The sequence below is a fragment of the Rhea pennata genome, chromosome 24, assembly GCF_028389875.1.
Source record: "Rhea pennata isolate bPtePen1 chromosome 24, bPtePen1.pri, whole genome shotgun sequence".
NCBI classification, from domain to species: domain Eukaryota; kingdom Metazoa; phylum Chordata; class Aves; order Rheiformes; family Rheidae; genus Rhea; species Rhea pennata.
Genome location: NC_084686.1, coordinates 873,726 through 896,061, shown reverse-complemented (window position 1 = coordinate 896,061; position 22,336 = coordinate 873,726). Strand labels below are relative to the sequence as shown.

At 38.7% G+C, this 22,336-nt stretch overlaps 1 protein-coding gene across 1 annotated transcript in view; it reads left to right on the top strand.

Moving 5' to 3' along the window:
- Positions 1-22,336, top strand: part of CADM1 (cell adhesion molecule 1) — a 204,232-nt gene that overhangs the window by 132,817 nt on the left and 49,079 nt on the right. Inside the window, exons 2-5 of the mRNA XM_062594396.1 lie at positions 9,819-9,965; positions 11,187-11,339; positions 15,098-15,235; positions 16,433-16,588. Of these exons, the coding sequence (XP_062450380.1) occupies positions 9,819-9,965; positions 11,187-11,339; positions 15,098-15,235; positions 16,433-16,588 (594 nt within the window). The remainder of the gene's footprint in view (positions 1-9,818; positions 9,966-11,186; positions 11,340-15,097; positions 15,236-16,432; positions 16,589-22,336) is intronic.

The following is a 22,336-nucleotide window of genomic DNA, read 5'->3' as shown; positions in this document are numbered from 1 at the left end:
TAGAAATAAGGCATGCTTGGTGCCTAGCAGCTTGGGGAGTAAATAATGCTAAGAATTTTAATAACTCAAATGGAGCGTGATTCAGCAAAGGAGCGGCTTTCCTTTGGAATAACAGTCCTTAGCCCTCTGTGTTGCTTTAGTTGTGTTTCAGATCAGTTTTCTATCCCTGTACTACTTTGGTTACCTACTATTACAAAGATTTTCCCAATTTCATCACAGAAATTCACAACTATTTAAAGTAAATAAAACCCCAAGTGTCAGTTTAGAGCTATTGTCATTTTTTATTCCTAGTCTTGAAGCAAGAAAAGCAGTAAAGGTGGCAATAGCACTTTTTTCTTTTTCTCTAGAAATTCAATTGCTGTGCACAGCTTACTGGAATTTGCAGGATCATTCTCTGAAGTGTGTAATTCATAGCATAAACATGTTCCCCATAATAAATTTTTTTAGCTCAAGTTAGCAAATCCTCTCTGAAACTAGCAGAGGAACTCAGCAGAGAAATGTTGGCTGCAGTTTAGTGAGAACCAGGCAAAAGAGTTCTCTGCCTTGCTGGGTGAATCAGTGATGAAAGGTGTTGAAAGCATTCACATGTGTATACACTTGCTAAAATATGTATCGAAGAGAGGCTTCCTGCAATTACAGAGGTTGAGTAAAACATATGACAGAAAAATGAAATAACTTGTACTGGGGGATAGTGAATGGTGGGAGGTTTTGGTCCCTGCAGGAAATGTCTGGGAAATTCACCAAAATTCACATGAAAATGATAGCATCTAAAGGTTTTGGGTAGTCAGGCAGGTACAAATGGGACCATGCTATGTCATTGAAGCATGAAGACTTGCTCCTTTGCCTCGTACTTGTGGGGGCAGCACCCTCCTGGACTGCAGTGGCAGCAATTTCAGGTCCACAAAGATTCTTTGGAGTTTGTCTGCTGATGGAAGTTTTGGGGAATACATCTGACCCCCGTATTTAAGACTCACATCTCTCAGCTTTGAGTTGTCTTTAGAGGCACCTGAGGAGCTCACTTGTGGCCTGAGGCTGACCCTCAGGATACAGAGGTAGTAAGGTCAGGTCTGTGAAAGACGCCTTGGGATGTTGCTGCTGTGTATCAGGAGGTTGATGGCTGGAATGACCTCAGTTACTCTTGGGAGTGTGGAGTCTTCTTGTAAAGCAGCCATCCCTCTTGGTAGTCAGTAAGGAAGGGATTTTCATAGGGCAGAGTTTAATGTTGGCTTCTTGAAGAGGAGAGTTCTGTAGCAGGGTAGAGTTTCTTTTTTTTAGGGCAATAAACAGATTTCTAGAAAATCTCATTTTCAATTTGTCCAAAAGAAGCTGTTGACTAGCCAGGGAGAAGATTTTTAGGAGAGAATAAGAGTTTGTTGAATGTTGATAGATCTCAAAGGTATTTGAATCAAGGTCACAAAACTGGTAATTAGAATATATTAGGAGAAAAAGTTCCTATTTTAAAATGTTAGTTGTAAATCCAAGTTGAAAATTTAACTTTTTTTTTTGTCACAGTGAAGATTTAATTGAAAGAAAAATTGCCCAGGACCATCAACTTTTAGCTCTCAAGAAACAAGCCTAAAATAGATTAAAATGATAAAAATTGAACCCAAATATGTAACTTTGCCTTTTTCCATTGAGAAACTGTTACTGGAATGAGAAGGATCACACTGAATGTTTTGCTATTGGTGTAGCTGGAAGTTGGTGAGAACAATGTGTTTCAAGTGGATTTGGGGGAAGATAGATGCCTGGGAAATGTGGCCAGCTTGGTCCACATTCCTTATGGAGTTCTTTCTCCTTGAGACCAGGGCTGCTCATGTGGAGCTCTGTGCAGCTTCTGATAACATTGCACCCTTGTAGAGAGGACCCTACCCTTCAAGCTACTAAAACAGCAGTTTAACCCAATTCTTGGTTTGTTTTTTTCTCTTCCTACATGACTTTTTCCCAGTGCCCTAACAATTTCGGTCTTGTTTCCTGATTTTGATATTGTTAACCTTAAAATTCTGTGACCTTGAGGATTGCTGCTGCTGTTTGTTTTTTCCTGTGTTTGGCATAGAAGAGATGCTTTGGGGTAGAAAGATGTCAGATAAGTGACTGACAGCTGATAAAGTGAGCAAACTGTCCCAACAGACTTTGTGAGTCTGAGTCACAAAAACCTAATTTTCTGCTAAGAAATTACCCTTTTATATTGCAGTCCAAAACTACTTGGCTTCTTCATGAGAAATATGAGTAGTTTTCATATTGCAATATTATTCAGCACGATTATCATCATTTGTTTACTGCTGTCTCTTAAAGAAAATATATTCCTCCCACCTGCTTGGCATTCTCCTTGGAATAACACAGTATGAGCACTGAGCATCTCCTCTCCCTGTCTCTCACTTTCCTGTTTCTTCAGTGATGTCAATGGATGCTGACACTTGCTTGGAGCTGGTGTCCAATGTGCTTTTGGCACTTATCCTTACCACTCAGCTTGTCAATGTTAAGCTTTAAATTCGGAAGATTTTCAGCATCTCTTGTTAGCAGGAAAAATGGGCTGGGAGATGCAGAGGCTAATATTACAGTGCAATTTCACTCACTTGGACTGTCAATACAAATGAGTGCCCTTGAAGCAGCTAATGTAGATGTCTGAGGCTGGAGTTCAGCTGCCTTGGAGGGAGGATCATGCAGCTTAATGTAAAGGACCTCTATTAAACAGCAAAGACTCTGATTTAAGATCTGTTCCTAGAAGTAATTTTGGCCGTGCTGCACCCTAGAAGCCACTGAGAGATCAGAAGATTAAAGTTTTGTTGCTGTTTTACAGGCCAGCGGTACGTGAGTGGCGCAAAGGTCTGTTGTTACTGCCACAATGTGGGAAGACTGGTACAAGTGTTTTGAGCGTGCCAGTGAGCCTCCTAGTAGGGCTGAATCGTAAAAGCCAGTAGATCTTATGTGTAGGTATGAATAGCAGCATGCTGCCTTTTCTCCTTCCGTACCTTCATTCCAAAGTTTTTCACAATAAGCTTGTTCTGTACAAGCGGTTATAACATACCTATTTCTGTGTACTTGGAATATATCATCTTGAGGAATATAGTCTGTTTTTTATTGAATATTTTAAGGTATTGCTATCCTAAGCTAATCCTTTTTATTACCGGTGTAAGACCTTTTCAGTGGCAAGAGCTGTTGCACATGATGGAAGCTGAATAGTGTGCCTGTATGTGTGTGTATATTTTGCTGACAGCCTACTCTAAAATGCTACCATCATTTTGCCCATGAAAAGATGTTACGCAGTTAACTCTACTGTAAGCAATTGCCTTTCTTTGCCAGCATAATTAGCATGGATTGTTTGGTCTTCGCAAAAGTTCAAGTGTGACAATTCAAGCTTTTTAAAATGGTCTCTTAAGACCTCAAGACCAGCTGCACTGAGTTTCAGCAACTTGCTTTCAGCATGTGGTTGTAAATTTTGGGTTCCTTTCTTAAAGCAAACTTGCAGAAAAAGGTGATTTTTCTTTCCTTTCTTTTCCTGCTGTGTAAGGTCACATATGTGGCAGAATGTCTGCGTGGTTACGGTAGCCTTTCTGAAAAGATGGCTTGCGATGTTTATTTTAAAGAGATACTGTCTTTGTGATGGATGGAAAGAATATAGAAAGTGCTGCTTTTAAGAAGCAGCAAGGAAGCAAAGCTCTTAGAGTACACAGCTTGCCAGATGTTTATAGAACTCGCTTAATGTTTATCTTAACCTTTTTTGGTTCTCTACTACAGGTTTTTTTAGATACCTGAAATTGGTAGATAAGTTTGGACATTAATGTGACTTTAATTTTGTGGATTGATCATCCTGTCTTTTTCCTCTTCAAAGCCTTGAAGTAGTAGTCTGTCTGAGGGCTTTTTCCTTTCACTGACTTTACCAAGAGGAATTTTGTTTGTTTTTACATAGTTCAAGTATCATGAAAATTACTCTTGCTTTGAAAGCATTCTGTGTACTGACTCAGCAGCCCCACTGGTCATGATAAAGCGCCTGTGGCTAGCATTTGGTTGGAAATTGGAGAATGACTCTCACAAGCACATATTTCTGATCTTCTCTCTTCTCCACTACTCTCTGCTTTATCCTGATGTGCAAGTAGAAAAAGAATTGATTTTTAAATGTTAGCACTGCATATGAGCCAAGATCCCTGTGCTGTGTCCACATAATAGGAACTTGTTTTAAATGAAGCTTACTAGACTATGTCTGTCTTCACAGTCTTAAAAACATACATTGCTGTGGCCTCGGGCAGAAATATAGATGCAAAAATTAATTGTCTAGGTTATAGCCAAAGGTTTTCCTCAAGTCTTGCATCTTTCCACCTTCTCTCCTTTCCAGTAAGTATAAAACAGCTAGTTTTTACATTGCACAGAAAATCAGTAAATGAGGCCAGTCAGTTCCTTCAGGTAATAAAGGAAACATGCATGGTGTTTTTATGCTTCCTGTTACATTGCAGATATCCATTTCAGCTATTATACTTTCTCATAAATATTTTATATATATCTATATTGCATATATGTGGCAGTTCCCTCTGAAGCCCACCCCTGCAGGTGAGCTGCTTTCATGTTCCTTTTTCCTCCCTTGATAGAGATGCATTCATGCTTTAGATCAAGGACATTCTTGCCTCTTAGGTAAAGCGTAAGTCATCTGATTTATGTAGACAGTGATGAAAAGCTCAGTCTGAGAAAGCATGTTTTGAAAATCTGCCTACCTATGAGCGCAGGTTATGTGTGCGTGCAGACAAAGTGATTTATTGCTGAAGGACTGGTAGGACTTAAAGAATGAGCAGACTTTTATTTCCTACTGCTTCCAGAGCCCTACTGTCTTAAAAATGTCAGTATGTTTGCAATAATTTGAATATTAGATTGGAGATTTTTTTCTTCTCTCATGCAGGACTCTGAAGTTTCTCTTCTTGCATGATCTCCCTGTTGTTAGGAGATCAGATCACCTTGTAAATAGAGACTATTTTCTTCATAGTTTTATAAACACTGAGCACAAAAGGAGGGTGAATTACAAAGAACAAATGATAAGTTAATGAAGCAAGCCTGTACCCTATCTGGAGTGGGAAGTCAGGTCTTTGAAGCTGCCCAGTCTGCCCATATAATGCCTATCTAATGCTGAGGACTGAATTCTAACCTGGGATTCGGCACAGCTTCAGGAGATGGTGTGTGGTCTGATGCAAAAACAATGTGTTTTGTTTGAGTTTAGTCAAGGAAAATCTATCTGGTATAATCCAATTCAGTTGTGTGTTTTTTTTTTTTTTCCCATTTGTTTCCTGCCTTGTTCCCTTCCCCAACTGCGCATTCCCAAAAAGGTGTTGGTAATTGGAGATTTTCAGAAGTTTTTTTCCATCAGTATTATCTTATCTTTTTTTTTTTTTCTGTTAGCTTCTGTGGTTTTGCATTGGGTCTGTAACTTGCCCCCCCAACACACAGAGACACACACACACACACACACAAATCATTTTTCTCAGTGGCAATATCTCAGTGATGCTGTAAACACCTAACTGAATTTACTACTCTTGAGAGTGTGTATGCACTGCCAGTAAATATTTAGCAAGTAACGATGCTGGCCCGAAAATGGGTCTAGGAAGCTCTTGTTTCACATTGTACTTTAATTTGAAGGTCATTGTTGATACAGAAATGACCATTTTGGCTGCTTAATTGGGAGCAAGTATGAATATAGATGACAGAAAGGGTTAACTTGTACTGTCTGGTGCTTTTACTTAAGCGAATGTAGGTCATCAAGGGTAGAGGATCTTTGCAAACAAGGGATGGATTAGATGTCCTTTGGTTCAGAATAAATATTGAAATATCTGAAGGTTGAGACACTGATTGTTTAAGAGCGTGCCGCATTGTCCTTAGGTGCACTGTGCCCATCGTTAACCCCAAACCTAAAGGAGAATAAATATTTTTGAGGCAGATCAGATGCCAAATTGAACCTACACGCCAGACTTCTAAAAGCAAGCAGTCAGCTGGCTGAATGTAACATTTCACCATGAAAAGCCTCAGTGGCTTGGACTTCAAATAATTTATTTCTAAATTACTTCTACTGTAATTCTTATTAATTCGAATAGACTTCCAAGCTGATGTAAAACTCAGTAAGTGCAGGGAACAGTTTAATGAATTGAAAGATAGGATTGAGTCTTTTAAAGTTAATGTAAAAGAAATATGCCTGCAATAATTGCTTAGATGGAAATCGGGTCTTAATAGCTTTGTTAATGATTGTAGTGAATATTGTGTTTATGAAAAAATACAGAGAATATATCCAGCTGATCCCTGTGCGAGAAGCCTGCCTCTCTCTCTCTCTCTCTCTTTCTTTTTTTTTAATGGGTTTGATAGAATTACTACTTAGGAGTAGTTAGTGATTAATATTTTTGTTGCTGTCTGTGTGGCTAGTGAATGGCTTTGCCCTTTTATTCCACTATTTAAACATAGTCTCCTTTGGATTCCCACTCAAAGCAGCCTATGGGAAAAGCATGAGTTACGGACTGGATCTGCAGTGGTTCAGCATGCCCCTGCCCTTGCATGGGCCATGCAGTAGTGGCTCTTTGGGGCAGTGAGAGGTAATGCCTGAGGTGATGGTTGCTTTTCTGTTCATAACTTGCAGAGTCGCTGCAGTCCGTGTAAGGAGTGTGTGGCAGTGTGGGGTTGAATTAATGTTTCTGGAGAGTGGGCTCTAAATGCAGAAGCAGCAACATACGCCTCGTGTCCTGTCGCTGCAGGAGATGTGGAGCCTCATTTGATGTGATAGAGATTCAGCACTAAGTCGCACTAGTGAGTACAGCAGTGACATATGGCAATATTTTAATAGGTTGTCCTACTACAATTAAATTAACTAATTTTAAACCCACTTTGGGGGATATAAAGACCTAATTGAGACAGTAGAAGAATTTGTTCATTTATTTTACTGTATAAGCAATGAAGGGAGTTGTGTTTTCCACAACTTTGATTAGGTAAATTATAATACATGACAAACTAGTGCAATATAGTGGTTAAAAATGTTCAGGAAAGCTGCAGTACTGATACTGACAGAATAGCTAGGTGTTCATCTTCTGATCTGAGAGATTTGAATGTGATACTGCAGAAACTGGAGTAAGGGAGAGTGAAATGTCTGCTATGTGCTCTTTGCCACTCTTCCAGTGAGCTTTGGGGATTCTCATATGAAATTTATTTATTTATTTTTTTTTTGATAATGTCTTTCCCCATTGCTTAATGCTCTTCAATCTAGAGAAACTGAATGTTTGTCAGTAGGGTAGAAAACTGTACCCAGACATCAAATTACTGGCTACCAGTGCTCAATGGTATCAGACAATTTATCACTCTTTTTCTTTCCAAACAATCCAAATTGTCCTTACCAAACACTTTCTTTTTGAGACAGGCTAAATAGTAATGAGCAAAATCCTTTTTCTTTATGGGGGGGGGAGGAGAGAGAGAAACTGGAGTATAAACAATATCCCTTTATGTATTGTTTGCAGGCTTTTCTTAATGCTGGTGTCCAAAATGCAAAATCTTGTGTGCATGCTTTGGGATTTTTTTGTTTTGTTTTTTTCTTTTTCCCATAGTAGTAAACAGAGGGGTTGTCTGCCTCCTAGTCTCTGTGTAAATACAGTTGTTATTCAGTAGAGGGCTCCTCTGGTGCTTCCCCTGTCTCCTTTGGTTCAGTTCCATTCATTTTATAGTACTTAATCAGATGCTCATTAATTTAATTGGATAAATCAAAGATTCAGAATTTCTCCTACTTTGTTTTGCTTTTTATGCTGTCAACAAGCAAGGCTTATTTACAGTTGCGCCTTGTCCTTAATGTTTGTGTAGCTTGAAAGCAGACGAGACGCAAGTTGTGACCTAAAAGGACCTCAACTAATATTTCCCTGGTGGCTAGAAACCCTTTCGGGTTCGGTCCCCGTAATTCTGTTAGCTGCTGTTCTGACTTTGCTCAGTGTTTCTTCACCTTTCTTCCAAACTTGACAGGACTCATGTTAGTTATGAGAAATTGAAATATGAGGTAATTATTTCAAGTTGTGATCCTCTGCATTCTTTAAAACTTGAGCTAAATTTCACAGCGTGCATGTGACGTAATGGCTCGATTCATTAGAGAGAGGGTTTTTGAGGTGATGACTTGTAAATGATTGCACAACTCCCATAGCATATTGCACTGCGTTCTTTTTTCCTGCCTCTGGACATTAACAGCACCTGCTGATTAGACATGGTAAGTAAAAAGTGGTTCCTAAAAGTATATTTCATAAAGTCAAAAGAATAAATGCTTATAATCTCACTTTTTTACAGCACATTTTTCTTTCAAAGCAATTTAACAACATCTTTTGAGGAAAGGAAGGAAGTTCTTCCGTTGCTGCGTGTGCCTTGCTCTCCTGAGGCTAAGCGATAATGAGCAGTGGAGGACAGGGAGGGCTGGCTGAGGCCAGTGAGAGTCCTCCCTGTAAGGGAGTAAGTCCTTTAAGGGAGCTGCTTCTTGACCTCTTGGAAAAATGTTGCTGTTTCATACACATGAGTCTTGCTAGCGCTGGACGTTGTTATGTTACAGGACTCGCTGTGTTTTGGATGTTTTCTGCTCTGAGTCAGATTGACCTTGCATTGCCTTGAAAAGACCTTGCCTTCATAAGCTCATCCCTCCCAAAATCGCAGTAACATGGTAGCTGCTGAAAGCACATTAGTATCTGGAAAGTAGAAGTTTGTCTTCTATGTTTCACTTCAAGCTGTAGGCCGAGTCTTTTGACTCCTTAAGGTTTTTCCTAGGGTGTTTCTAGATATCTTCCAGAAACACTGTGCTGGACCAAAGAATTTTCTTCAGAAAACACACGCACTTGCATAGTTTCTTGTAAAAAGTGGTACTTTTCGATGGGGAAAAAAAATTGAGACTTGTTTATCTTTCCCCCCCTTTTCTCCTCCACAAGCTCAATTTGATGCTTTCAAAATTAAGCCATTTTCTTTTCAAAGGAAGGAAAAGAAATTGTGTCATGAATGTTTTTCATTTACTTGAAAAACAACTAACACTTTTTTAGCTGGTACTTTCCTTGTTTTTTGTGGTGTGTAACTTCTTAGATGGTAACATTTTATCCTGGAAAGCTAGTCTGGTTCAGTTGTCAGGGAACACTTTAACGTATTCTTTGTAGATGTGGCAGTCCTGCTTTTTCATATATTCCTTACCAGTAATAACACTTTGACAATACTGGATGATGAAATAAATATAGGGATGGGAGGCTCGGTACCAGTAAGAAGGTTGTATGGAGGGATTAATTTTGTAGTAACTAGAGTACAACTTACAATATTTGTAGTATACTACTCATGTAAATTAGAACAATAGGAGTCATTTGATCAAGCTGTAGAATTAATTAGCAGATTGCTAACAGATTGTAATTGTATTTTTTTTCTATACAGCTTTGTAACTAGCGTGATGTCTACTACATTTAAGGATTTTTTTTTTTCTGGTTCTGTTAGGTGAAAGAAGACTTTGCTTAACTAAAAAGCTCATAAAGTTGATGTTTCTATTCTGTATCTGTGGACAAATATACTGGTACTGACCATAATAACAAACTTGGTAGTCTTTCTTGCTTTGAAAAGATGAGGTCTGTTTTATACATCCCTGCTGAGTTGGGATAATAATGTGTATAGATGCAAGCCTCCAACACCTTGCATGGTAATTTTCTTTTTTTTTCTTTTTTTTCTTGTACCTGAGGCAATTCTCTGTTTCTTGCTTGGGAGCATATGGAAGTTTGTTCTTCTTGTTCATATTCCATTGTGTGTATTCCAAATGAAACTTGTTGATGTCGTTTATGATTTTGATAATTTATCTTTGCTTTCTTCTTAAGGTGATGGACAGAATTTGGTTACAGAAGATGTGACAGTAGTGGAGGGAGATGTTGCCACCATCAGCTGTCGAGTGAAAAACAGTGATGACTCAGTGATTCAGCTCCTGAATCCCAACAGACAAACGATTTATTTCAGAGATTTCAGGCGTAAGTCTCATCTCGGTATTACCTAGTAGCAACTTTTCTTCCACCTTGCTTGCTCTCTGCGTAAAGCAATTGCTAAGATCTCCTCTCTTAATTTAATGTTAGACACTTAAAGTTTAGTCAATTCTTCAGAGGGTAGATGAGACAGGCAATCATAATCTTTCTCCTTAATGGAAACCTTGATGGTCCCTTTTAAAAGTCAGACTGCCTTACTTTGCAATAGGAATTGATTGTAGTAATTCAGGGTGAATTGCAATTGAGTGCCAAATATTTAGCTGACACAAACAAATTGAGTAGGGCAAAGTAGAGCAAGTACAGTGTTCTCAGAGGTAATATGTTTTGTTTGAAGACTGAAATTTTTGACACAATCTATGGCTCTTTATAACCAAAACAAAATCTCTCACTGCAGTGTCCAGTGAATAACACTGGCTTTGCTGCTTCTTATGCCAATCCTGGAAGCCTAGTAGCTGAAACGAAACATTGTAAATTGTTTACATTATTGTCAGTACTGGGCCTGGGCACACTGAATCACCTTGGTAAGTGTTAGGAAAACACATAGCAGATGATGTTCTTTTCCCAGACATTTTATGCTCTAAGTATCTAGAAGTGCAGAATGCCAAAAGTGATTTTGACTCATTTCCACTGAGCTAACATTCAGGGTTCTCACCATGTTCAGCACAGGTGTTTTCTGAAAAGATAAACCAAACCTAGGACAGGTGCTTCAGAAATGCTTTCCACTAGGAAGATGTAAAATGCTTGCTATTAGAATTCCTGAAAGAATTTGGACAGACATTACTGCTCCAGAAACAAATTTTGAATTCTCTTTTTGCTGATTCTTGTCTGCTTTATGCTGCTCCATGTCTGCTCACCTGTCAAACCTATAGTCTACAAACAGCCAGAAATGAATACATATGGAAATAGATTTTTGCAATGAACTGTTTGCCTAAACATCCCTAAATTCATTGAAAATAAATGCTACATTCAAAGGTTTGGTACTGTGTTAAGGGATTTGCTTATGTTGATTCTTTGTAATGATTTGAGAACATGGGTTTTTGGTACTGAAATGTGAGAAATGTGATTAAAATTGCAGTCAGGAACCCATAGGATAATTGTCTAGGTTCTAGTACTGTTTTTGTAGGTTTTTGACTTTGCTGTTGTGTCGAGAGAGGAGATGCTGTATCTGTCATGTTCATTGCCCTCACTAATGATCTGTTTGCTCCACAGCGCTGAAGGACAGCAGGTTTCAGTTAGTGAACTTCTCCAATAGTGAACTCAGAGTGTCTTTGACAAACGTCTCTATTTCCGACGAAGGAAGATACTTCTGCCAGCTCTACACTGATCCGCCCCAGGAAATTTATACCACTATTACAGTGCTTGGTAAGAACTGAATAGGTGCTTGCTGTGAACTTTTCAATCACTCAGTACGTGTGGTCTGAGTAGAGAAGGCCATTTTGAGAGTTGTTTTATAACTCTTTGAACCATGCCAAAAAAAACCCAAGACAAGTTACCGGTGACCTGGGTGGGGGGGGAATAAAACAAGCATTTCAATGCTGAGTGCTCTCCCACTGAAGACCAGCTTTTCTGTAGGTCAGCTGAGTTGTATTCTTCAGCCTGCGGGCATAAAATTTTTAAGCCCGGCCAGTAAATAACAAGCAGATTGTCCAGTGGAATGCCATAGCTGTTAACTGTTCTGCCTGTCCTGCAGCACTTCTCTGATTAAACCCTGAACTTGTCTTTACAACATCCAGCAATCACACTGTAAATAAAACGTGACTTGCTCCTCTTATTCCCAGGACATTTTGATTTCAAGGAATAAGCAGAGGTGTAAGAGTGAGGTGTTTTTCACTTCTAAGTCTTTTTCTTGATTGTCACTTAAATGCTGCCAAGTTTTCCTGCTGTTTTGAAGTGGGTTTTAATACCAGCTGTCTTCCGCAGACAGTATACAATGATTAATTGTAGCATACTGTCTGTAAAAATACGTGAATGTATCATTTGGCTTTGGGGGCAAGTTGGAACCTGCTGACATCTTGGAATGGAAATCTGTCCAGTCAATGGCTTTGGAGAAATGTGTGCACTGTGTAAGACGAGCTTTCCTAGGTCATATATCTTCTTTTTCTACGTGTCTGTAGAAAGTATATTTCTCATAGGCAAGGGAAGTTAAGTTGCAGTGGTTTTAGCCTCTCATTCAGTGAGGAGAGAAGGGAAAGAAAGCAGCCAGAATTTAAAAGCTGTAGATTTCTTTCAATAAGTCTGATATATTTTGTAGCAGGGTAGAACTCTTCAGTTTATGAATTTTTTGTTCTCAGTAATCAGACTACTGTGATCACATACTAAGTATTTTCTTCTGAGACTTGGAGTTTTGAAAGATTATAATGGAGCTTGACAGCATCTTTGTCTATCTTCCTTTGTCTGTCTGTTTATATTCCTTAAGAGTAAATATTACAAACGCACATAGCTGGTGAATCTCCTGGCATTGTGAAGATGTACAAGTTTTTGAATGTTTGTTGGTTGACATATATTCAGTGAAATCTTGACTAAAGGAAAATGATAGCTTCCTATTAATTTTACTGAAAGTTGATGCTTTAACGTGTAAAGAACTTAAGGTCTTTCATCTGACATCTTAGAGTTAGTTGTTTGTTTAGGAATTCCTATTTTCAGAGTTGAAGTTGGTTTCCAGGCCCCCCTGCCCTTCCCCAGGTAATACAGAAGTATGTTTGCCAAACAGAACTGCGGAGTGTTTGCCTTTCTTTCACTTGCATGCGCTTTGCAAGACTGTGGTAGATACGCAGCTGCAAGATTGATGTGGTTACCAATAATAGTAGCTAATGCTATTAGAGCTATTTCTACAGATTAGCAGTGGCTTTTAAGATCGTATTAACAGGAGAACCTGAATCACAGTGGATGACTTAATGTAAGATTTTGCTTGCTGATTAGTTTAAATCTTTCTTCTTTTATTTAATGAGATTTGCTTCTTAGGTTTTTATACACTACCTAAATAATGTTTATAATCAGCTGTAGTATAGCTGTTAAACTCTCAAGTTGTTGGTAAATGTTAGTGTAGTTTCCAGGATTCACATGAATATGAAGCTTTCTTCCAGCTTACTATAATCCTACATGCACAAAAATATTTAGTTGTGTTTAATTTCACTACTACCAATATATTTAAAGTGCAAGTGTTTATTTTATTCACCTATAAGCAAGTACTGTGTGTCTTCCAAGCGGGAGGCTAATGCAGTTACGGGGGGGAGGGGGTTCTGTTTGTTTTAACATGAATAGTATTTCAGAATTCAGGGAGAAATCTGTTTTCTTGTTTTGTACTTCAGTTCCTTGTTAGAAAAATTTGGAGCATGGCCAGTGTATGGCTGCCTCTGCCTGACACTAATGAAGGAGTGAGTGTTTTCTCTTTACCTTTATCACATACTTGAGCAAAACCTTAGTTTACAGAGCAGACAACAAAGATAGATGTCTATTTTTAGAAGTGTGGGGCGGGGGAGTGTCATCTTTGGCATTTGTACTTAGCTGCTGGGTACTGAGAAGCCAAGGGCAACATGTCTCTTCTTCCGTAGTATTGACTCCTTAATTAGGAAGAAAAAAATGGAGAGGAGAAGGGAGTAATTTTCAGTGCCAGCATATCATTGATATGGCTAGGTATCCATTTTCCATCAAAGATCTCTTAGTCAATAATCAGACTTTTTTGTTTTGAGTAATGGAAAGGAGTGGATTTGCTAGCCTGCTCCTAATGATACTCAGTTAGGAGAGCCAAGCAAAGTTTTGAGACAGCTTTTTTTGTAGCCAATATTAGAAAAGAGCTTGCTAAACCCTATCGCATTTTTCTTCTATAATAGTGTTCTCTTTCCCCTGCCTCCTTTTCCTTTGTATTTTAATGACTTCAGTGACACTATGTAGATTTATTCATGTTTAACTGGGACGTGTGAACATCTTAAATATGTAGTCTATTCTCTTTAGAGAAAAGCCGCAAGTGAGTAATTAGTCCATTTGACCATCTGGATGGTATTTATACTTTTGTTCTTCATTAGGTTAAAAAAAAAAAAGTTAGTCATATTTGAACTACATGGTTGCTTAATCATATTGATCAGAACGAAACAAGTTAAGTTTCCTTTAAATTTTAGGTTTTTTCTGGAAGTGCTGAAACTCCTTGCTGTATAAACTGTTGATGTTCACTTTTCCTCCTTTTTACCTCACCAGCTACTAGTGCTTTCATGTTTAAAAAATAATTTAGTTTGTCATATTTTTTTAAGCTTGTTCATCATGTCCCTGGGTTGAGCTGCAGTAGTGTTTATCCCCCTGAAACTCTAAGCTGTTAATATTAGTGGATTATTTTTCATTGAAGATGATAGTCTTGTAGATTTGTTTTTCAAGAATCTTCATCTACAGAGGGTATTTTGGGGGGAGAATTGCAAATTACCCTCCCAAAGTAATTGCTGTGCGATGCGAGTATCTGTCAGTGCACGTGCAGTTGCCTCTATTCTCTCTGGGATGGTTTCATATTTGCTCTGTGGGTTATGTTAATGGGAGAGGCAGTGTTGCCTAAAAGGTGATGGCATTCCACTGTGGTGTTGTGCTCAGTGGCTTTTTGGTTTTTTGAGTCTTAAATGAGCTTGATGTTTGCTGGCCTGCTTCCACTCCTGAAGGTTGAGGCTTGAAACTGAACAGCATGAGAGAAAAATTGCCTTCTGAGAGGTAGAACCACGGGTAAGTAATGCACTTTGAAATGTCAGCTTTTGCTCCTCTTCTCCCTGTCAAAAGGAGCCAAGAAATGTGAATGAAGTCAAACTGTATTTTTAAATAGCAACATATGCAACTGAATTGCATCAAACTGTAAAACTTTTGGAAAGGTGCCTACCTAGGAGAGCAAACAAAGTTAACAATTTGATGAGTAGTAGTTTGTGAAACTACCATTATGATTAGATGGAGAGTGAGAGTGCCTATGGTTATTGTGAAACTACCTATTAAAGGTTTTGAACAATTGAAAGATGAAATAAATGCTGGTGACTAGTTTTCTATGGTGTATTTTATGGACTTTTCAGAAGGTCTTGTCGTATGTTACTGGTCAAAAAATGACTGACCTGATTTTGTCATCAAGTGTATGTTGTGTCATCTTTTTTTTCTTTCAGTCCCACCACGCAATTTGGTAATTGATATCCAGAAAGAAACTGCTGTTGAGGGAGAAGAGATTGAGCTGAACTGCACTGCCATGGCCAGCAGACCAGCCACCAGGATCAGATGGTTCAAAGGGAACAAGGAGCTAACTGGTATAGATGTATCCTCTCTGTCCTTTTTCAGATAGCTGAAATGATTTATGCAATATTATATGTTTCTCCTCTATTGCCACTTGAGAAAAAAAAAAAAAAAAAGTGGAGTAAGCTGCTTTAAAGCCAAGCTAAGGAACAAAGGAGCATGTGGGCAGCTGTAAATGCCAACTTTCTTCAACACAAGAGTTAAACTTCATTCTGTCCTCTACCTGCCTCCCAGTCTTGAGTTCAGCATTCTGGATATAATTGCTGGTGACCTTGAGGAGCCCTAAAGCTGTGTAGAGAATTTATTTCTGTGGCTATGTAGCTTTCTACCTTGTTTTAAGTATGGACGAGATCCGCTTTTTGAGCTGTAAAGATTTTCTATTCATCTTTATATCTGGATACTTTGTTTATAGGACTTCTTTTTTTTTCACATGTTCTGTTGGATATTTCTACAAGGTGGGCATCTCCTACTCCCTTAAGTCAGGTTGCTCATAGTATTTATACATACAAGTCACACTTATTGCATGGGGCATGCTGTTAGTTTAAGTTTGCACATAGATGTGAGCTTGGTTGACATCTTTGTGCTTTACCTGGTCTGGGACAGTAAAGCGCTTTATACAAGTCAGACTTGTTGCTTCAAATCTAAACCCCCTGCAAAATAAAATCCTCCATTTGCATATAGCATCTGTAGGCATCCTAGTTCAAGGAGACATGCTGAGATTATGCTGATAAAGGTGGAATGTGAAACGTAGTGCTGTCCCACTGACTTCCAGCACCTGTTGCTGTCTAAATGGTGTGCAGATCTTCAAATGATCTGCTCTTTGGCTTCCCTTCAGCTTATCAATAATACTTTTAATTAAGTTAAACTGGTTTAATCACTTTTCTAGCTAATTGTTGATTGGAAGGTGGGAGGGGATTTGTAGCTCCATTGATTTAAGAGTTTGGGGATTTGGGGATAATGTAATGGGTTTATTAATCATTGTGGTGGTGTAGTTGTAGATTTTAATTGGAAAGAGCTTCGTGGAGAGACGTGTGTTACCACTTACACACGTGCTTCCCTCCTGTAACCTTTAGTAGCTGTAGAAAGGGGAAATTGTATGTTGAAGGGGGATGTGTTCTGTGGGCACAGAAACTGTGTGGTGAAAGTATCGGGAGATATGGACATACCTTCTCGTGGTCACTCTGTTTTTCTTTCTCTCGTCTCTGTACCAGGCAAATCCGAAGTGGAGCAGTGGTCTGATATGTACACAGTGACCAGTCAGCTTTTGCTGAAAGTGGGACGGGAGGATGATGGGGTCCCTGTCATCTGTTTGGTGGATCACCCTGCTGTCAAAGACTTGCAGACACAGCGTTACCTAGAAGTCATGTGTAAGTAGCAGAACTTCTAATTCTTTGGGTGTATGAGGTCACATGCTTGAGAAGCATTCAGAAACCATTAATTACACAATCAGATTTTATTACAGTGTAGATAGAATTTATATGCTGTTTAAAAAAAAAAATCAAAATGCTGGGTCCTATTTGATGGTTTAAGCCATGCCTTTTCCCAGTCCTTTTGCAACAAAGCAAACACATGCTTTTGTTCTCTTAAGGAATAACTCTCTGTACATAGAATTTGCTCCAGTTTGTTCCTGGTTGGGTTTTATAGTTGTCAGAACAGATTAAATTCTGAGTATTTTTCTTCGTGCGATGTACTTATCTTTCTGAACATCGTAGCTGTACTAACAGAGTAAAGCAACTGGCCACTATTGCAAGCTTACTGGCAAAAACTTGTAACTGTGAGAAAGAAACACTTGTTTTGTGCTTTGTGAGCATACAGCACTGTTTTTCTAAATTAGAACAATGTGAATTATGTGGAATTCAGAGTAATACCACAGATTATGGCCATTTTTGGCTTTAATGCGCCCTAACTTGTTCAGCATTAGCACGAGGTAATGCAGCTCATTTTGTTTAGAAACTGCTCTCCTGTACAGGATGTTAACAGTATTCATGCACAGGTAGCTGAAAATATCTGTGGTTCCAATGCAGACGTGCCTGGCTTTCATCTTGATGGAGCTAAAGGAGCTGTGGTACCTGCTTGCTCACAGTCAGAAAATGGCTTACAAAATCAAGTGGTTGTCACAGTGTGGCTTTGGTACCTCAGGAAAGTAGGGGTGCTAGAGTGCTAATTTGTACAGGCTCACCTTGACTACATATTCAGGGGAAGGGGAGGTTATATTAATTTGTCGTCATCTTTGTTATGTAGTTTCATTATGAACATCTTGGTTACAGTTCTCATATCTCTGAAACTAGCATAATGTTCCTCTAATGAGGAAAACAGAAACGATCAGATACTACCTAAATTGGCAGATACTAGATTTTTTGTGACTGTGCTAATGTGTAATTCATTTATGCAAGCTTAATGTCCATTAACATTTCTTGTAGAGCTCCATTAGCTTTAATAATACATTAGCACCTTTGTGAGGCTTGATCAAATACTTCACGGGGGAAAAAAATCCCATCTCTGATTAGGAGGAGAAATTGAAATCTTGCAGGCTTTTTTACACTTGTTTGTAAGGGGGTCAGATTGTGTTAAGGATTCCTTTTAGAAATCCCATCGAAATCCTGGGGTGGTGATTTTTTTTCTTTTGGGTGGGATGATATGATGGGGTAAGGTCAAAGTTTTCCTAAAAATTTATCACTCATTCAGGAATTTTCTGTATTTTCTTACGGAATAGAAAAGAAGTCCCTTCTTGACTGCTTTCATTTCTGGCCTTTACACATAGTGTTCTACACATAATGAAGGCAGAGTACATATTAACTACAGTTATCTTGGATGTTCTGTGGGACATGCATGACCTTCAATTAATGCATTGTAGGCTTTATCTGATGCAAATTGTTTATACTTACCACTAATTTTAGTGTTCCCTTTGGTGGTTCTGTGGAGCTCAGTGCATCTGGTTGTTGGAATGCAGTTAATGCAGAAACACCTTGGAAAGGAAGGGGAATAAATATGAAATGGTCTTTCTGATTTGTTTGTTTTTTATGCTCTGATCTGAATTGAACTCTGAGCTTCTGAAAAGATAATTTTTTAATAGATGCACACACCCTTACTCACTCTTATATCTGTATCAGGTAACAGCCTCCAACGCTCATATTCTAACATGATAGTTTTAGTCCAGGTAGTTTAAAAATGAATTACCGCTTTGTCTTTTTTTCTCTGTTATTGCTGTTCGCAGCTCATGCTGAATCTGTCATGCCTCAGTGCCTTGCTCGACTTTTGACACTAGCAGCAGAGGTCTGTCTTGGTTTCATTAGCAACGAGGAGAAGCTTATACCTCAGAATAGGTTTTATTTTCATTTGCATGTCAATAGCCAAAGGGAATCATCACATGGATGCATATTCTAGTCAATAACAAGCTGCAGTCTTGTTGGAATGGGTGGTGTAGAGGCACAGGATCTCTAGCTGTTCCCAAATCCTGAATCTAGTTTCATTTCTATTTTTAATTAGCTTTTGGAAACAGTATCAATAGACAGGTGTGTACATGCCTAGAAAGAACAAAGGGGATCCAGACTATCCAGCAGAATCCTTCGAAGGGGCTTCCCCAAATGCAGTATCCAAAACTAGAATTTTGTCTGTAAAAGAATATACAGGAAAGAAACCACTGTGTTTTGATGGCTGGAGCAAAACATGGAGTACTAGTCTTCAGAGCTGTAGCTGGGAATACTGGGAGCATTGCTGATGGTGTAGCAAGGAAGGATGAATGATGCTGTGTTGCCTTTCCGCATCCTATAAGATGCTTTTTTCTCTGAGCTATGGGGAGCTTTCCTGACCTAAATCTTGAAACTTGTTCACTTGGAAATGAGCTCCATTCTGTACTGAGGTAGATCTGACTCGCAGTATTTCCTTACGGCGATGAGTCTAGAGATGCAGTGATCACATACATTCTCTTTCAGGCATCAGTTTTCCGATTCCTAGAATGAGGCTAATGGTAAATCCCTCTGAGACTTCAGAATGTAGGAACTTGACCTATGTTAGTCCAGTTGGTTGTTTTGGTGGGCAGCAGCGTGGTGCAAGAAGAAGAACGTGTAGCAACTGATAACCTTGCAGCTCCCAGCAATTAGTGGCTCCAGGACTTCAAACACTGGAGAGTGTGTTGAGACACGTGCATTTAATACCTGCTGTTGGACCTGACCTCAAGGTTAAAAAAAAAAAAAAAAAAAAAAGGCAGTTAAGAAGCCAGCTGTTACCCTAGGAGGTTCTCCTGCTTCAAGCTGATGACTGCAGCTCAGTTCTTTGCCTGATTTTTGACTGGGGCTACAAATAGGGAGATAATGAGCATTTGGAAAATCTGCTTGTCTTCACTGATGGACATCTAGATCAGAACTTCTGCTGATAGAGATCTAGCCTCTTGGAGAACTTACACTCTGAAAATCTGGACTAATTGATATTTCTGCAATTGCTTTTTTAGATAAAGGATTTGCAATTAGAGCCAAATGTCCTTCAAATGGCTGTTTACGCACTTACTCCAAATCTTTTGTTACCCTCTTGGTGCTTGAAATGCTGAATGCCCAAAGAAAGGGTGATCAGCCTTCAGTGATCGTGCCATGTTAGTGCATGTGGGTTCAGTGACTCTTGCTGCAACTGCAGAGAGGCTAACTCGAGCAGTTAGCTGTGTGGTTTTAAGTGTCTGCTGTTGCCTTCTCTCCTCTTAAGTTTTCCCCATTTGCACCAAGGGCACAGCAGATTCACCTCTTTGGAGCATCAGCAGGGCACAGTAGAATATTTTTTCAGCTTATGTTGTATTTCTCTGCACATGACTTATTCAACGCAAGCATGAAATGCATTGGGGAAGGGTAGAAAATCGAATAGAATAGACATTTTACTGAAAAAGTTCTCATCTGCTTAAAAAATAAAGAAGTTGAAGTCTACAAAGGGACCTACTTCACTCCATTTTAAAAACAGTTCATTTGAACATTTTCTTGTGTGTGTTATAGCTAAAAGAAAATGCAGACTTCAGAGTGGGTGGGTTTTTTAATTTTCTCAATAACCTCAAGAACATACTTAACATACTTCTAAATGGTGGCTGGCCTTACCACCTTGGGCTGTGGTTGTTCCAGATTTCTGAAATCAGCAAGAGGGAAGCAGATAATGGTCTTGAAAGGGACAGGTGGAATAACTTCAGGCAGACAAAAAGTATGGGGTTTGTTATAACATTTAATCTTTTAGCATCCCAGGCAAATACAGCACTGAACCCTGTATCACCTTGGCCAAGAATGAGGTAGTTATTCAAGACTGAATAAGGTAGTTGCTCGTTGTGCTAAGTCATATTTGTTTTATTGTTTCCCTGTTCTCTCCCTGACTAATTCCAGACTTCTCCTTGATTGCTGGGACAGTAAAATCTTTAAGTACAAGCACAACCTTTTGCTGTGAAGTGAGTTAAGAATGGACTCCTGCTCCTCCTTGTATGCATGCAGGGAGTCTATAAAGGGCAAAATAATAGAGCTGTTGCTTCCATTAAAAAAAAAAATGTTAACTCATTACTATGTCATAGACTGAACTCCGAAAATAAATGGGGAGTTGACATGGATCTGAACAATGCATATACTGATTCATGATTTTTTGTCAAATTATGAGCACTAACTTAGAATTCTACACTTTGGAATTTGGGGAAGATGTTTTGCCATAGTCAGCAAAACTACGAGTAAGGCTTGTTCGTGCTAAGTATTTACTTAGCGTACTCAGGGTAAGCTACTTACTGCATGTAAAGTGTGGCACAATCTGGCCCTTTGTGAAGTTTTGAGATAAATGCTTCCATATGAATACATTATTAAAAAGAAATCTCTGCAAAGAAGAATCCTGTAATATGAATTAAAATCTCCTGGTAATGCTTTTTGAGCAAACAGAGTTTGACAAATGGTGCCGTGTACTCACAGTAACAATAACACTTTCATGCTTGATTAATAGCCACCCCAGTGAATATATAACCCTGCACAATGGATGGACACAATATGTTGCATGGTATTGGTGTGAAAATATCTGTTCATTCTGGCTAGAGTTGCTTTCTCTTTGATTCAGATGATTCAAGAGGGACGGAAGGGCAGTATGTTGAGTGTAATTTTAGAAAGGAAATGAAGCAACAAAATGCATTAAAATATCATTAAGGAATTGAATGGAACCAGATATTCTTGGAGACATTTATGTTCAGTCTTTTGGTACTTTTCCTTATCTTATTATTTGATACTGGAAATGAAAGTGTGAAAGTCTTGATTTGGTATTTTGTCTCTTTTTTGGTTTTGTTCTTTGCCTTGGGGATATTCAGGTTCTAATTAACCATGCATTTTGTTTTTTTGTCTATGTGTATACTTCTAAAATATCCACCCATAGAATCTGTTAAGGCCCCTGTTCTTATGACAGGAGAATTCCTTGCACCCAATTATGTTAAAAAGTGTCTGTATACGTATGCTGTCATATCTCCTGTAGTCTTTATATTTCTGTTGAGCACAAATACTAATCGCATAGTATGCAGTGAAGTGATTAACATCAATGAACTTTATCATCTAGAGATTTCTGAAAATGAATAAATGAATTGTTTTGTTCAGTGAGGTGTTGACCCTTTCAGAAACTTTCATTTAAAGCTTTTTTTCTTTTGGTAAATATGAAAAGCACCACAATCAGCCAAGTGTTCACTTATTTGATTTTCTGGGGCATTAGCCACTCTTGTTTGTGACATTTCCCAGTTGGGTGCTCGTTTGCAAGCTTGTTAATAAAGTTTTCTCAGAGGAATGTTGTTGGGAAGGAATAACATACAGTAAGGACTGGCCTATACATTGAGCACACATCATAGCAGTAGAATGCTGTCAAATATTCGAAATGATACCTATCTGTTCTCCTTGGTGTGACTAAGCGTGTTGCTTTAGCATATGTTAACCCCAGAAGCCAGGTAACGAGCCATTTGTTTTGTACCTGCCTACAGTTTTTGTAGTTTATTCTTCTTAGGTTCTGGATGGCGGCAACTGAATGTCCAAAGGTGTGGAGCTTCCCATCTGAGGAAGTGCTTCTTAAATGAAAGGTAACTTCCCATGTAAGATTGCAGTGGAAATACAAGGCTGACAGAACATTGCATTCATTTCTGAATA